The following is a 15,579-nucleotide window of genomic DNA, read 5'->3' as shown; positions in this document are numbered from 1 at the left end:
CTGATGGCATTCCCACCCTTTCTTCTGCTTCAGGCTCTGCTTGTTAGGTGTCTGCGCGTGTGTGCAGGGAACTCGGCTGAGGTGGTGTGCAGATGACTCGTGTGTGTTCCGTCCTCGGAATTAGGGCAGCGCTTCCTGATGGCCACAGCTTCCCCTGTGTCACCAAGGCACCATGACCAGTTTAGCGAGGTTTGGTTCATATAAGGGACCCCTCATGCTAGGAAACGGACTTTCCTTTACTACTGCCATGGTCTTGTTTTTCTCCAGAAATATAACCCCTTTTAAGAAGAGGAAGTTTTCCATCACTGGCATAACTTTTTTTTTCCCCTTGCATTTTCTTACTGTGACTAAAGCACATATTGTATTTTGAGGGCAGATTCTTCCTAAAACCCTTGGTTGTGTTTTGTTTTGTGTGTTTTTTTTTTTTTTTTCTTCTCTGTAATGAATTCTGTGAGAAGCAAGCTCCGCACCCAAGCGGGGCGGCTGCTCTCCAGCCCGTGGGCTCTGCTGCCCGCGCGCACGTGAGGCAGGGGGCTCTGGGTCAGTGCCCCTGTGGGGTCCGGCTTTTGGTGGGTGCCCTGGAGAACACCCGGAGGGGTCTGTGGGGCGGATAAGGCTCCTGCTTTCAAGGCATAATTCTGCTTTTTGAAGGCGGTGGGCAGAGCTGGTTAAGCATTTTTGGGCTATGGCTGAAATAGCTGCTGTTGAGCAATGAGCTCCGAGGTGACTGGCAGCACTCACCACCTGGAGTGTTTTCTTGACATTTATTTCCTTTTACTGGCACTTAAATGCCACCTGCCAGGAGAAAACTTTCCATTAAAAACATAAAATAAACTTTGCCTGACTCAGCAGAAGCCACTCCAGCTGGTATGAGCGGTGAGATGCTGCCCTTCGAGGCGTGATGGGTCTTCTATGAATGCCCAGATATATATGTGTGTGTACAGATAAAATACAGATGGCAGCATCCGAGATAGCTTAGGGCACAGCTTTCCAAAACTGGATTTTATAGCTGTCCCTTCTGAGAAGCAAACAAAGTTTAAATCCCCAAAACCATTGAATTTTGCTGGTCTGGCTTCTCCTTTACGATGAGCACTGGAGCTGCTGCTGCCCGGTCCTGGCACAGCGAGCCCTGGGCGCTGTGGGCACGAGGGCGCTCGGGGGGAGCAAACAAGCAGATCAGGGATGGCCTCTGCTCTCTGGGTGCCAAATGCATGGAAATAATTACCCCGGTGCTGCGTTTGCCTCCAGTGCTCAATTTTCCTTAGCCTCAGAGAGGTGTGAGGAATTATTTCCTTAGGAACTTTTAGGAGCGGCTTCTTGCTGCCTCCTGCCAAGTGTCTGCACAGTTAACCGGATAGTCTGTTGTTTGCTTGTTGTTGTTTGTTTGGAGGATTTTTGGCAGTTTTCCTTTGTGCCAGTTCAAGCAACTCAAGCCACTGCTGTCAGCTGGCGGAGCCCTGAGCCGAGGGATGTCTGGAGCTCTGGGATAGAGCCCCCACCGGCAGCCGCACCGTGCCGGTCTGGCGTCTCACCGAAAAGCAGGAGGTCTCCCTGCCTGTGCCCTGTGGTGTATGGGCCGGTGTCGGGGAGCGGGGGGCTGCCAGCGCCCGTGCATGCTGTGCTGCGCCATGCCACGGGCTCCCCGTGCCGCCATCCAGCCCCTGTGACAGAGGGGACGTGTGCATGTGCTGAGGAGGGCTTCGATCTGCTCCTCCCTGGAGGAAGGAGTGGTGGTGATGGGGAGAGAATTGCAGAAATCTAGCTGGCATTTAACTAAATTGTTTCGTTAGGAGCAATTGCGCTGGCTCGTGGCTCCACGGCCCAGAGCAAAGTGCCTTTGGCACTGAGACGCTGCTGCTTTTGTACCCGGCGTGGGGGCATCCAGTCGGCATTGTAGCTTGGAAACGCTCTGCTTTGTAGATTGTCTTTAAAGATCCCTCTGAGAGATTCTTCTGTGACACTGAAAAAGTGAATTAATGAGTTTTTTATTAAGTAAGTAGCTGAGCTCAAAGCATACAGAGCCCACGTATGCACGTGTGAGAGCGTTATGGGGGAGGGATGCAGTGGTGTCACTGGCGTCTTGGCCACGTTAGTTCTTCTTGCACTCAATTACCTGCTGCTTTTTTCCAGTGGCTTAAAGTCTGTCTGTCTCTCTTGCAGCGGAGTTGGAGTTTGTACAGATAATCATAATCGTGGTGGTGATGATGGTGATGGTGGTGGTGATCACGTGTCTGCTGAACCACTACAAACTCTCTGCGCGATCCTTCATCAGCCGGCACAGCCAGGGGAGGCGGAGAGACGAGAACCTCTCATCAGTAAGTCACACCTTGCTTTTCCAACCCGCGTTGTCTGGCGCTGTTTGACAAACGATGGGATATTTGGGAATCATCAGAGCCAAAGGCACTCGTCTGGGTCGCGTTTGCCCACGTGCCACTTGGCACTGCATGAAGAGACGCCCTCCAGTTTGGGTCTTGGCATCGCCTTCTGACTCTCAGTTATGGGGGGCGGCTTTTAGGGATGCCTCTGGCTCTTCAGGGCGCTGTGTGTTGTGATATACGGACAGGACAGCCGTAGCCTCCGTCTTTGCCCTGAGCTTTGCAATTTGGACTTTACATCAGTACAGTAGCTGCACCGGGCTGTTCTTGGCATGTCCTGTTCCTGAAACCACCACGTACCTTCAGCTAGTTGAGGTGCATATGCCTTGCCTTTAACGGCTATGAACCGTGTCCTTTGGCCGCTCCAGTGGGAGAGTCTGAAATGACTGTCTAAAAAACTTGCTGCTTGCCTTGAAGAGAATATGCGATCCTGAAAGACTATGTTCAGTTTTCAATTACACCTCCGACGAGGACTCAAGGGGGAGCCTCTCCAGCCTGGAGGCAGGTGTTGGGTTATGCAGAGCTGGAGGGTTTCCTCAAACGCAGCAGCTCGGAGAGACTTACAGAGCATACAGAGACATCGCCTTTGCTTGGAGGGTGAGCATGTGCTGTTCACACTGCCTATGTGGCTCTGTCTTCAGCGCAGGGATATCTCGTACTGACACTTTTTCTTTAGTGTTCACCTTGAACACAGCCATGTATCCCCGCTCCTCCCAGAGTTACAGAAATCTTACGTCTCTCGCTGTCCCATGCACCTGCTTTCAGCAGTAGCAAAATGTGGGCACCTAAGCGTGTGAGTTTTTAAAAATAGCAGAAAGATTGTTTTCCCATTTTCAGATTTTTCACTATTTTGACATTTTGACAGAATGTTTTACTTGAACAGTACAAAATGTTTCATTTTACATTTTCAAAGCAAATATCAATTTAAGCCTTTTTTATTTTAATACATTAATTTCTGTTAAGAAAGTGGCATTTTTTTGTTATCTTTAAAAAGAGGAAAGAAGACAACATGGAAAGAGGAGAGAAAATCACATGGAAATTGAACAAAAACTTCAGGTTGAATCAAAAATTGTTGACTGTTTAAAAAAGAATGCCCTTTTTTTCCTTTTTTTTTTTTTTTCCCTTTTTTAAATTTCACCAGGCCAAAAATCCAGCTATTTTTTTTGGCCCGGTCCCCACACCAAAACAGCTCCATTGTTTGTTCAGCCTTCAGGCACATCAGCGATTAAACAGCTTTTTAGCAATGGTTTATTTCTGCGCCTCTGCTAGAAAATCCTCAGTGAGGATGCAGAGTCTTCAAAACCTCTCTCAGAGCTAAGGACAGAAATGCCAATGTACCATTTTGGGGTTTTTTTTCCACCTCTTTATAATTCTTCCCCTTCTCCCTGCCCCTGTCTGTGCTGGGAGCACAGCGTGATGGAGCGGCAGCCAAGCTTCCCCGTGGCCCGAGCGCCCTCCTGACGGGGGACAGAAGCCCCTCGTGTGCCGAGCAGGAAGCTGGTTACAGTGGGATCAGTCATCGTAATGATCTGGAAGGTGGCTCCTTTCGGATTCAGCACAGCGTGTCTTTCTGTAGAAAACGGCTCCAGTCTAAACGAGTGTTCAGGCATGGCAGGCAGGCTGTGCTGAACTGGATACCAGTTTACGTAATCCATTAAACTTGCGCTGAACTGGTGCTGGGCTTTTTAAATCCCAAACTTCATTTCGCTGTCGTGACCGCAGACGGGCACTGGAGCTGCGTACACGCTTTTCGTCTTCTGAAATATTAAAGTAGTTCATCCCATGGCAGGATGCTGCTAGATCTGCCAGAGTTGTCCTCTTTTGTTGCTGTAGCTCAAAAGTTAAAACTGAAGGAGAAACTGATTTCCCCAAAGGTTTTTTTTTAATGCGGTTCTTGCTGGCAAGGATTGTGTTGTGTGTTTCTCCATCACCATTCTCACTGTACTTGAACTCTCTCCTCATAACAAGTACTCTTATTTTTCCAGAACTAAGAGTATTTAAGAAATGCTACTAAAAACTTTTTTATATTAAGAAAGTCCCTGCACCTGTAGTGATAGCCCAGTACACCAAGAAAAAGTGGTGTAAATGCAATTTCCAAGCATACCTTCATCTCCCAAAATGGAAAATACAAGTCCTCCTGAAGGCTCAGAGACTTAACGTGCACCATGCAGCTTTACAGAGAAAACTATCTGGCATTACTAAAACAAATGATTCTATAAAAGTCAAAGATTGATCTCTAAAAAAGAAATTTTAAAGTAATTTTAGGTCCTGCAGTAAGTCCTGGCATACTTGCGGAGGCTTTTACAGCCGTGTTGCTCGTCAGCCATCAGAACCTCAGCTTTTGTTCCAGAAAACCATAGCTTTCTAGACTTGGCCATGGCTGAGATGAACTCAAGTCGTGAATATTCTGAAAACCAGAGGGGAGCAAGGAGCGTCCCGAGGACAAGGATTTACAGTGGTGATGCTCCCTCACGGGGCCGCGCGGTTTTGCTTGGCTCGGTGGGGCTGCGTAGCCATCCCATGGCCAGAACACGAAGGCTCAAAGCATGCGTTTTCTGTCTCTGAGGCTTTGCCCTCCTGACTGCTGCCTTCTGGCAATTTTAATCCCAGTGTTGAGTTTTTAGGAGAGATGAGCAGTTACCCCGATGCACCTCACAGTACTGTGCGTGGCTGAGGGTCAGTGTCTGCACGCGGTGAGCGTGCTCGTGGTAGGTCAGCTGCGGATTGAGCCTTGGAGTCCCAGGAGAAGTGGTTAAAAACAGCTCAGAGATCCAGGTCCTGCGGAAAACGGGTCTCCTGTCTGCTGTCCTTGCATCTGCGTGTCGGCTGGAGGATCTGTACAAACAGATGAGTTCATCTGTGAGCCAGAGCTTTTCTTCTAAACACCTGGGTGTGATACGGGGTGCAGGCTTTGCGTGACTGAGAACTTGAGGGTAGGCGAGATGTTGGCCTGGAGCAGCTCAGGTAGGGGTGTGTAGGTGCCCTCCCCGTTGCCTGCCTGGGAAGCCCCAGCCGAGCATGGTGATGCTCCGCATGCCGGGAAGCGCGGGGCTGCAGCTGCCCTTGCGGGAGCCGGCTGACATCTCTCCCGGGAAAGAGGGAAGCAGATGGGATATTGCCATGGCACTGCCCACCGCCAAGTTAAATATAAAACATCTAGCAGAAGGCAGCGGGGTACTCGCTGCTCAGGAAGTCTGCCACGGGGACATGGCAAAGTAAACACAATTTTCAGAGTGCTTCCCGCTCCTGCCTGCTGCTTCAGCATCCTTTGGGGTGAGGTGAAGGGCTGGCAGCACAGGTGGCAGCGCTGGAAACCCTCCCTGTCCTCTTTGGTGTCAGCGCCATGGCTGAGCAGAGGGCAAGAGTTTGATCTGCGTCAGATGCAGTTCCTCTTGGATCTTTTGGCTGCTGGGGGAATTTGACTGTAGACTCATCCCTGCAGGCAAGAAATAAGTGTAAAATGGACCAGAGTAAACAGTTTATGCCTGTGTAAACAGGGGCATATTGAAGTCTCAAGGCCTGTGTAAAACGGGGCATTGCATTGCTCAGGAAGGGTATGCGGCACACGGTTCAGCGCATCCGTTAGCCACGGCCAGGAAGGGTGCTGGTGCTGCGGCACTTCACCTCTGCTCCAAGGAGATGCTCCGTAAAAATCACCGAGCAGTGGGAAGAGTCTAGGCTGTCTCATTTCCATATAAATCACTGTTTTCCTTGCACTGGTAACAGGACTGCCTTGAGGTTTATGTGCAGAGCTTCAAAAACAGGAACCTGATGGGATTGTCTCCCTGTCTGATACAACGTGCGATGCTACAAGAGAAAATACATTCCAAAGGTGGGGAGAAAAAAAAGACGAAAAAGGCAGGAGGGGAGAGAAGGAGAGGTGGGGATATAATTGGAGGCTTCTTTGGACTTTTTAACTTGGTGCTGGTGCTGCATTTCAGGCAGTCAGATGCGAGTTGCGGGGTGCCCAGGCGCTGGGGCTCTGCCCAGGGGGGACCCCAGGTCTGCGTCCCAGGCGCTTCTGGGGGGAGCGGGGGTGCTGCTCAGCTGTTTGCTGGGGCAGCTGCAGAGGTATGCAGCAACGTTCTGCCTTGCGTGCTTCACGGCTGGCGAGGTCCAGCGAGCATCATACAGGCAAAATCCCTTCGGATTTTGTCAGCGAAGGTGTCAGCAGCGCTGCGGTACCGTTGCAGCTCTTTGCGGGCTCTGTCCGGGCTGCCGAGACCGCCACCATGGTTATTACAGGAATAGATTGTTTCACGGTAGGAAAGCTTGTGGTTTGCTCATCCGGAGAGCCCTGCTGCGTAGGCTGGGTCTGAGAACGGCCTTTGGGTGGGACACCTTAAAGGGGAAAAAGAAACACACTCGGCATTTTCTGTCTGCTGGTGGTAAGTACGTCTGCTTGTGCCTGACCTGCTAGTGCCAGAGCTGGAGATTCACCTGCAAGGAGCTGGGAAGTGCCAGCTCTTGCAGGTTGTAATTAGGAGCCTTCTGGCTTGCATTCCGCCAGCCCTGCCCGCCGGCACGGTGCTGCCGTGTGTGAGTATTAGTGATATTTAAATATTTCATTTCTTAAGGCAAAAGCGTCTAGGGTGAACTGTGTGTGCTCAGAGTATCACCAGCAAATGGGAAGAGCCTCTGTTTGTTTGTTTTGATCATGAGTTGTAAACTAATCTCATGGTTTGGGAGAAATTGGCTTGTGGCTTTATCGTGCCTGGGGTGGTTGGCGCCTGGGTTCAGATTGCAGGATCGGGGTGACGCTGGCAGGGTGAGAAGGTCTCTAGACCACAGTTCCTAAGTCTGTTTAAGCCAAGGACCACTTATCCTTTTGGATACTCTAGAACCATCCTGTTGCAGAGATTTCTTTTTTTTTTTTTTCTTTTTTTTAGCCAAATCAAAATTTGGCTTAACATTTGGTTATTCATGGTTTTTCACTTATTTTCCCATTATTTCCTTGATCATGTGCATGAGAATGTGGGTGTGAGGGTTTTCTTTTTTGTTGTTGGGGTTTTGTTTTTTTTTTTTTTTAATTTTGTTTTGTTTTTAAATCTTGTCATTATTTCATGGAGCATTTTCTGATGCCTTGTGAATCACCCATGGCTCATGGATCACAAATTGAAAAATACTCCTCTGGCGTGTTTGAACCAGGGAGAGAAACGTGCTGGGTGGGTGTGGGTGGGAGGGGGGAAGTTGCAAATGGGAGAGAGTTGTTTGCTGGTGTCGATCTCATCATTCATTCTGCAAGTGATCTGTTAAATGTAAATGGAGGTGAAAACGGAGGGAAATCTTGATCAGAAGCGGTGTTTCCTTCGCATGTACCCATGGGACACCCAGGGTATGTGGTGGTAGCTAATACCCCTTCCAGAGCTGGGGGCCTGCTGAGAGGAGGCGCGTGCTGCGCGTTGTGTTGCTGCGGCCGGGGCAGGAACGTCCTGGCAGCAGCAGCAGCATCTCACCTGGGCTCCGGTGCAGGACGAACCCTGGCACCGAGCCGTTTGCAGAAGGAGCTTGAGCACTGCTGGCAGTCAGACTCACCCTGCACTCTCTTCTCCTTTCCAATGCAGGAGGGAAGCCTGTGGCCTTCGGAAAGCACCGTGTCGGGGAACGGAATAACAGAGGTGAGGGCGACGCGGGTGCGGGTGCCGCTGCCTTTCCCGCTGTCCTGGGCCGCGGCGTCTCATGCTTCTCGCCCTCTCTCTCTCTCTTTTTCTCCCTTCCAGCAGCAAATCTACACCCCGCGACCCAGCGACCGCCTGGCAGTGCCATCCTTTTTGCAGAGGGACCGCTTTAACAGGTTCCAGCCAACCTACCCCTACATGCAGCACGAGATCGACCTGCCGCCCACCATCTCGCTGTCGGACGGCGAGGAGCCCCCCCCGTACCAGGGACCCTGCACACTGCAGCTGCGAGACCCCGAGCAGCAAATGGAGCTCAACAGAGAGTCGGTGCGGGCCCCCCCCAACAGAACCATCTTCGACAGTGACTTGATAGATAACTCCGTCTACGGGGGCCCGTGCCCCCCCAGCAGTAACTCTGGCATCAGCGCGACCTGCTATGGGAGCAATGGTAGGATGGAGGGACCGCCGCCGACGTACAGCGAGGTGATAGGGCACTACCCCGGGTCGACGTTTTACCAGCACCAGCAGAACAACAACGGGATGCCCTCCATCTTGGAGGGCAGCAGACTCCATCCTTCACAAATCAATGGCCTTGAGAGCACAACCGCATGGAACAAAGAGAAAGAGAAACAAAAAGGGCACCCCTTTTAAAAAAAAAAAAAGAGAGAGAGAGAAAAGAAAAAAAAAATAAAAAAGCAAGAAAGTAAATGAAACACTCTGCACTTCTCGTTAAAAAAAAAGGAGAGAGAGAGAGTTGAGGAAGATGAGCAAAGAAAAAAAAAAAGCCCTTCCCCATCTCTCCATGTATAAATATTTACTTGTTATGTCTGGTCTGAATGCACAAGCCTACCAAGCTTGCAAAAACATTTCTTTATTGAGCTGTGTCTAGACGTTTAAAAAGGAAAAAAAAAAATCAACTGTAGTCCATTTTTTTGTTTGTTTCTAGTTGAGCTGTGTGTGAATGCTTTTTTTTTTTGTTTGATTATTTCACTTATCTTTAAAGACAAAATATTTGCACAAAAAACATTTTGTTTAAAGATCTGCAATATAAATATATAAATATATATTAAAAATAAGAGAAAGTGTATGTGTAAGGAGCAGGAGTATTTTTGTATTAGAAGAGGCCTATTAAAAAAAAAAAGTTGTTTTCTGAACTAGAAGAAAAATGGCAATTTTTTGAGTGCCAACTCAAAAAGTGTGTATTACATTGTAAAAAAAAAAACAAAAAACAAAACACAAAAAAAATAAAAAGCAGGGGTTTAGAGTTATTTATATAAATGTTGAAATTTTGCACTATTTTTTAATATAAATATGTCAGTGCTTGTGTTGGTCAAAGCCTCTATCATGTCTACCATGAACCTGTTAAGGGATATGTGTCGAACTGAAGAACAAAGTAGCTGGAAGGGGGTGGAAGAACGCTGGAGATGCCAGCCCTGGGAGGAGCGGTGAGCGAGACTGCAGCTTATGCAAATCCTTAATTTCCAGAGTCCCTGCGCGTGGCTGCCGACAGTCACGGCTTTATACATTCCCTACAAAGCAGAAGGAGTCGGTGTGTGTCTATGTCACCTGGTAGGATTATTGGAGTAAAAAGGTAAAATAAAAACTCCCTGCTTCTGAAAGTCAGTAATGACTGAAGCAGACAAAAATTACTTGATTTTTTTTTTTTTTTTTTTTTTTTTTTTGACAACCTCTAACTTTTTGGAGGGGGGTGGTGGGGATGAGAATAAACTTCTGTGTCTGAAGGAACAAAGTGGTTTTTGGTTTATTTCTTTCAATGTTCAACTGAAGGGCCCTATTGGGAGCTAAAGCAGTGGTGATGGAAGTTAATGTGAGGAAATGGTAACGTGCCCACCAGCTGCCTTTCAGCTGGAGTTTAAATACGTCATGGAAAGCACCAGCTGAAAAGTGTGGTGGTGGAGAAAGTAATTTTGGTTTTGTGTTAACCTCCCAAACCTCTGTTTGTGATAAACGGGCGCAGCCGTGTCTCGCAGCTTTGCCATCCCCAGGCTGCCGCTGGTCATCGCTGTTTTTTACGTTATTATCCTAGCTAAAGAGGCGTCAGGTACAGTAGATGGAAATGAATCTGCTCCTGTGATGTATTAGTTAAAGGCTAAAGAAATACGCTTAATGCTTTAGAAGCAAACCCCCTTTACCTCTTCTGAAGATGTCCTCATCCACAGCAGCACGGTCCCACCTGCCCTCCGGCCTGCCGGGTGTTGTGCGTCTTTAATTTATCTCGGTTTTGGAAGCATTTTGTCTTATTATGCTATTGTTTACATTTTTATATTGCGTAGGTGTCTGGTAGGTGTTTTACCCTCGCGGTGAATTTGTATGTGACGGAGTGAGCGAGTGAGAAACCTGAGAGCGCGAGAGAGAGAAAGCAGAAGGGGAAGAAACCTGTTCTGGGTCCCGTTCCCCAGCCGGGAGAGCATCTCTCCGAGCGCGAGGAAGCGTCGGTAGGGGAACCGCAGAGCGCGAAGCTTTTACAAGGAGGTGTGATTTCATTTTCTGCAGGATGCTATCTAGTAGAGTGACATAAATGAAAGATATAAAGGCAATAACTATTGTTTTTAAGCAACTTTTCTATTACTTGAAAAAAAAACAAACCATGAGAACGGTTTTGAAGTTCTGACCATTTGAACAATATTTATATATATTTTAAAGATGATGAATAGCTGAACTTGAAGTTTGATCATTATTTTTTGCTTTTTAATTTTTGCCTAGAAATAGTCCTGTACCTTCTCAATATTTCAAACTGCTTTTCCACAGCTCTTGAAATCTTCATAGCTTTACAGTTGTGTAACCTAAATTTTGATGACCTAAAAAAAAAAAAAGCCACAAAAAATAAAAAAGAGTCATGCAAAGGAATAAATCTAGTTTGTCATGAAAGGTACAAACCTGATGAATTTGTACAAGTTTCTAAGATGTATCTTTCCTTTATGTAACATGTCTATTTAGTGCCTTATTAAAGAAACAGTAACCCTCCCTTTTTAGAGAGGGGAAAAGAAAATTATCGTTAGCGTCAGAAGTAACCAGCGTCTGGTCTCTTGCTCCTTTGGACCTTGCATTCGATTTTCCAGTCCCTTCTTCCCCGGCAGCGCCGCCCGCTCTCCCCGGAGCAGCTCCCTGTGCCGCCGCTCTCCTCCAGCTCTCTCTAAGGGAACTTGAACGCAGTTCTGCACATTGTCCTGCCCAGAGAGGTAGGAAACTGTGGTGGATATTGTCAATGAGATCCCAACCAAAAGAGAAACTGAACTATAATATCTGCTGCCCTCTTGAGCCAAAATGTGTGAATAGTGGTGTTGGGGTTGTTTTTTTGGGGGGGTATTGTTCTGCGATCTAAACTTTGTTTGCTACAAAAAAAAAAAAAACAAAAACAAAACCAAAACTAGTTACCTCAGCAGGTTTTGGGTGGAATATGCATCATCACGCATCTGAAACTGAGCAGTGAATGAGGAGCTGCGGTGGGGACGGGAGGTTGTTAAGTGATGGGATTGCCTTGTCACGCGGCGTCCCCTGGCCACCAAACCCCTCAGGGAGGTGGGGAGGCTCTGGAAAGGCACCGAGGGGTAGTGGGAGGAGGTCTAAAAATGCAGTGCAATTAAACACAGCTCTCGTGCTTTGAAGTCCTCAAAATTTCAACTGATTCTCTGGGTTTTTTCCCTGTTTTTTTTCTCTTCCCAATCCACTCCCAGGGTGAGCTTTTATTTCTCAGGCATCACCCCAGGCATCTGCAGCTGAGTGATCAGTTTGTTCAGTTCCTGGGTCCGCTTTCATTTACTTCTTCTCCAGTTTGGGGAGTTTAACGAGTGTGAATTGCGGTGGCTCATCGACGCCGCATTTCTTTGCAAACGCCGCCTTTCGGGCCATGCCATGCACAGAACCCAGGCTGCCACCTTCCCCACCGCGGTGCAGGGCCCTGGGCAGCGGTTGCGGGGGAGCCCCGGGTGCGGGGCAGCGGGTGCGACTCGAGTCCACCTCCACGGAGCCAAGTCGTCGCCTTTTGTCTTTCTTCTGTCCATCCCTCTGCTTTGCAGCCCTGAGAACTGTGTATTTCCAGTGCAGATACCAGATCTGGGGCCCAGATCAACTCCAAGTTCTGAATGGGTGTTTAGAAATAATGGTCTGTTCTTTTTTATTATTATTGTTGTTGTTATTGTTGTTGTTATTATTATTATTACTATTTAATGTTACTTTTTGCCTCGGGGTCCATTTCTTCCCAACTCCCACGTCCCATATTGCCGCCAAGGCAGAGAGTTTGCTTTGCACACCCTCACTGATGTCTCTACTTGTTTCCTTCTGGCCTTTGTGCAGCTCAGGAGAGACTCGTGCAAGAAGCTGGACCCCGGTCCTGCTCCGTAGGAGTCTCTGGCACCTTGCAGCTGCCAGCAGAGAGAGGTTCAGGCCCCTTAGGAATGATTTATGTTTAAATAAATACAGAAGAAACAAGGCATTGCTAATGCTTAGCAACCTCTTGTCCTAGCCTGCCTTTTTGCTCAAAGTTTTAAGAGTCACGTTAGCTTTAAAAGGGGTTGTTAATCTTCCAGAGTTTCTTAGCTTACAGTACGGCAAACAGCGTCCTTAACGTGCCCCCGAATCTTACTGGCCTGGAATGGGAATGTGGCTTTGTGGATCAGGATGGTGAGGCAGGATGGGTTTCATTTGGGGCTGACACTGGTGAAGCTTGTGTTCCCTTCACAACCCTCCATTTCACTGGTTTGGAGACTCAGCTTTACTAATCTAGTGCGTCGTTTCCATAAATGTTATGAAATTTGTTCTAGCTTAAGTGGGGGTACAAGGAAATCCAATTGCTTTCTGGAGAATCACCCTTTTGTGTGTGTATTGAACTACAAAATTGCACTAACTGCTATATTAAAAAAAACACCCAACATTTTTACTAAGAATTGGGAAAAGACTGAATCCAGATGTGTAGCATTAACAATGCTAGATGACAACAGAATGAATTTTTTAATCTCTTCTTGTCTCTGTCTCGCTCAGAAATTTTCTATGTACAACACAAAGCTACAAAAAACAACAAAGTTTTCCAGAAATCGCGCTTCAAATTTTTGCTGTACTGTAGAAGCTCATGAAGGACAACATTAAAGTCCGAATTTGCCTGCCTTATAGACACATTTCATTGTATTAATATTTTCTTAAACTTCCAGTTGCATTGCTTTGGCTTTGGAGTTTGTTATAGGCAGTCCTGTATCCTGAGTTCTGTTCAAGTTTAACCTTATGTAAACTATTGACGGCACATGCAATGCAGTACTTATCTATATTTTGCTGTTTTAGTATGAATATGTACTCTGATGCCAATTTACGGAAATCTGTTGTAAACGCTTATTGTGTACCAGTAACCAATAGTGGCAATTATATGTCATTCTGAAAGCTGCAATACTTATACAATAAATTTTACAATACTTTGGAAAATTTGCCTTCACCTTTTGCTTTGTTACCCAAAAATCAAAGTTTGCCAACACAATGTAATTCCAAAAGCTCTTCCTATTTTCTTTTTGAATATTGGAAAATGAATATTCTCGGGTTTTTATATTTGTGTGGTTCGCCCCCGCTCCTTCTGAAGAACAGGCCGACCTCTGTATTGCCACGACATGTTTTCCCGTGAAGCTGTAGCTGGTTCCGCGTGTATTTGCATGCTCGGTCCGTGTGTGCGTGTACAATTCTGTTTTCTTTCGAGTAGATCAGGTGTCGCAGCTTTAATCCCAGAAGAAGCATTCCTGGTTTGCACCAGTATGTCCAACACTTGCGATCCTGCCTTTCAGCCAAGAACATCACTGATGGTCAGAAGGTCTTAACTTGAATAACCGTCAATCAACAAGAACTGTGTAGATTGACTCAAACCCTAAGCACAGATAATTTGTGTGAATTTTTCCTTTCTGAGACTGTGGTCAAATTGCAGTGATCACATTAAAATGATTGAAAACGTAACTGTTTGCAGGGGTTTTCTTTTTGTGTTTCTGAAGGCTGTCCCGTAGGTTCACCCAGACCTTGGGTTCCCTCCTGGGACTAAGGCGTGTGCAGTGACTGATCCCTGTGCCTCGTCTGACGGCTGTCAGCTCTGCCTAAGCCCTCGGTGTCCCCAGCCCTGCTCTCTGGCTGATGGCAAACCTCTGTTTAAGGCGGCAGCATTTTGACAGCGGCCTTTGGCTTTTACAAGCGGCTCCTCCAGCTGATTTGGATGGGCAAATGTGCCTTTAATTTGGGGGAGCCATGAGCACGAGGCGCTCCTGTGGGCTTCAGCTGGATGCCTGAATGCTCTTGACAGCCGGTTGCTTTCAAGACAGCCCTGAGCTGATGGCCACTTGGGGAAACTGTCACTAGTAATGACTGAAAGCAGCTTAATTGCAGCCCAGGGAGCAGAACCCCAAATCCAGCCCTTCAGCTCTGATCCTGGAACTGTGCCGCTCACCTCCCGCTCACAGTGGGATTCCTGGTGTACTCTGTGCATCGCTGCTGGAAAGACAACGGGGTGATACAGTACTGGAAAAGAGCTGCTTTGGGTTGGAACACTTTAATTTTTCCCCAGAAGCAATTGGCTGCTTTAAATGCGGTGCCATGGCCTGGCCCGTTAGCAGGGCTCTTCAGGGATTGCTCACCAGTAACTGCTCACAGGGTCTGAGGGGCCACATACCCAACCGAGTCTAGTTTGGAGCCCATCTACCTTTAGACCCAAATTACTCAACACACCCTGGTGTCAGCAGCTGTACCATGGCTGGAGGGGTTGGCACAGGACTGTCCTCGCCTGTTCTCAGGGCCCGGGCGAGCGGTGGGGCTTCAAGCCTGGCACCGTCCCAGTGCCCCGAGGGAGCCAGAGGCTCCCAGAGAGCTCAGGCACTGCTTGGAGCAAGAGCGCGTTGCCGTGCAGGGGAGGTTGACGAGCAGCGCTACAGGTTAAATTGCTCTCATTTCCATTTCAGACCGTAGGACCCCGGCCCCAGCAGTCTGGGCTCTGGGATGAATGGGGCAGCAAGGATTTGGAGGTGCAAGTGGGCTTCTCAAGGCATCACAGAGCACCTGAGGTGCTGTACCCGAGGTACCGGGGGTGTGCTGTATGCAGTACGGTTCCGTGCTGCCGGGGTTTGGTGCCCTCCGGGCCATTCACCAACCACCAGCTGTTAGCCAGGAAGCCTTTTTTTCCTCTAAATTGTGGTTTAAATGGGCACAACCCTGCTCGCTCCATTTTAGCAACTGACCAACGTTCACATGAGTGTTTGGAACTAAAATTTTTAAGCTGTTTGCAATCAAGAGTGGTGCTTTGTCCCAAAGCCGGGCTCTCCAGGGCGGGACTTCTTGGTTCCCTTCGGGACGGTACCTTAGCAGCTCAAGCAGGCCGGCGAGGAGGCCAGCGGCACTCCCGGGGACGGCTGTGCTACGGGACAGCCTTTGAGGAAGCAAAAGCAAAAGCTGCAGGCATTTCAGCCTGAGTACACGGACCAGAACAGGTGACTCTCCCTGTTGTGTGTGTTCGAGCAGGTAATGAAGATGTGAGTTTTGTCTTCCTTGCGATCTTCATGTGCCATATGTGAGCACGGCTGGATTAACCCTCGATACGGCGGGAGCTCCGCAGG

The 15,579-nt window shown here is 48.1% G+C and overlaps 1 protein-coding gene across 3 annotated transcripts in view; it reads left to right on the top strand.

Annotated features, from left to right (window-relative positions):
- Positions 1-13,939, top strand: part of PMEPA1 (prostate transmembrane protein, androgen induced 1) — a 48,276-nt gene extending 34,337 nt beyond the window's left edge. For 2 of the 3 annotated variants that reach the window (XM_086760884.1, XM_086760886.1), the window contains exons 2-4: positions 2,161-2,315; positions 7,940-7,993; positions 8,096-13,939. In XM_086760884.1, the coding sequence (XP_086617010.1) occupies positions 2,161-2,315; positions 7,940-7,993; positions 8,096-8,644 (758 nt within the window). In that variant the 3' untranslated portion in view covers positions 8,645-13,939. The remainder of the gene's footprint in view (positions 1-2,160; positions 2,316-7,939; positions 7,994-8,095) is intronic. The other variant, XM_086760885.1, reaches the window with a different exon arrangement.
- Positions 13,940-15,579: the final 1,640 nt, after the last annotated feature.

This window comes from Chlamydotis macqueenii, chromosome 16, assembly GCF_036417535.1.
Source record: "Chlamydotis macqueenii isolate bChlMac1 chromosome 16, bChlMac1.mat, whole genome shotgun sequence".
Taxonomy (NCBI): domain Eukaryota; kingdom Metazoa; phylum Chordata; class Aves; order Otidiformes; family Otididae; genus Chlamydotis; species Chlamydotis macqueenii.
Note: the sequence above shows the minus strand (reverse complement) of the source record. Positions and strands in the feature narration are given on the sequence as shown.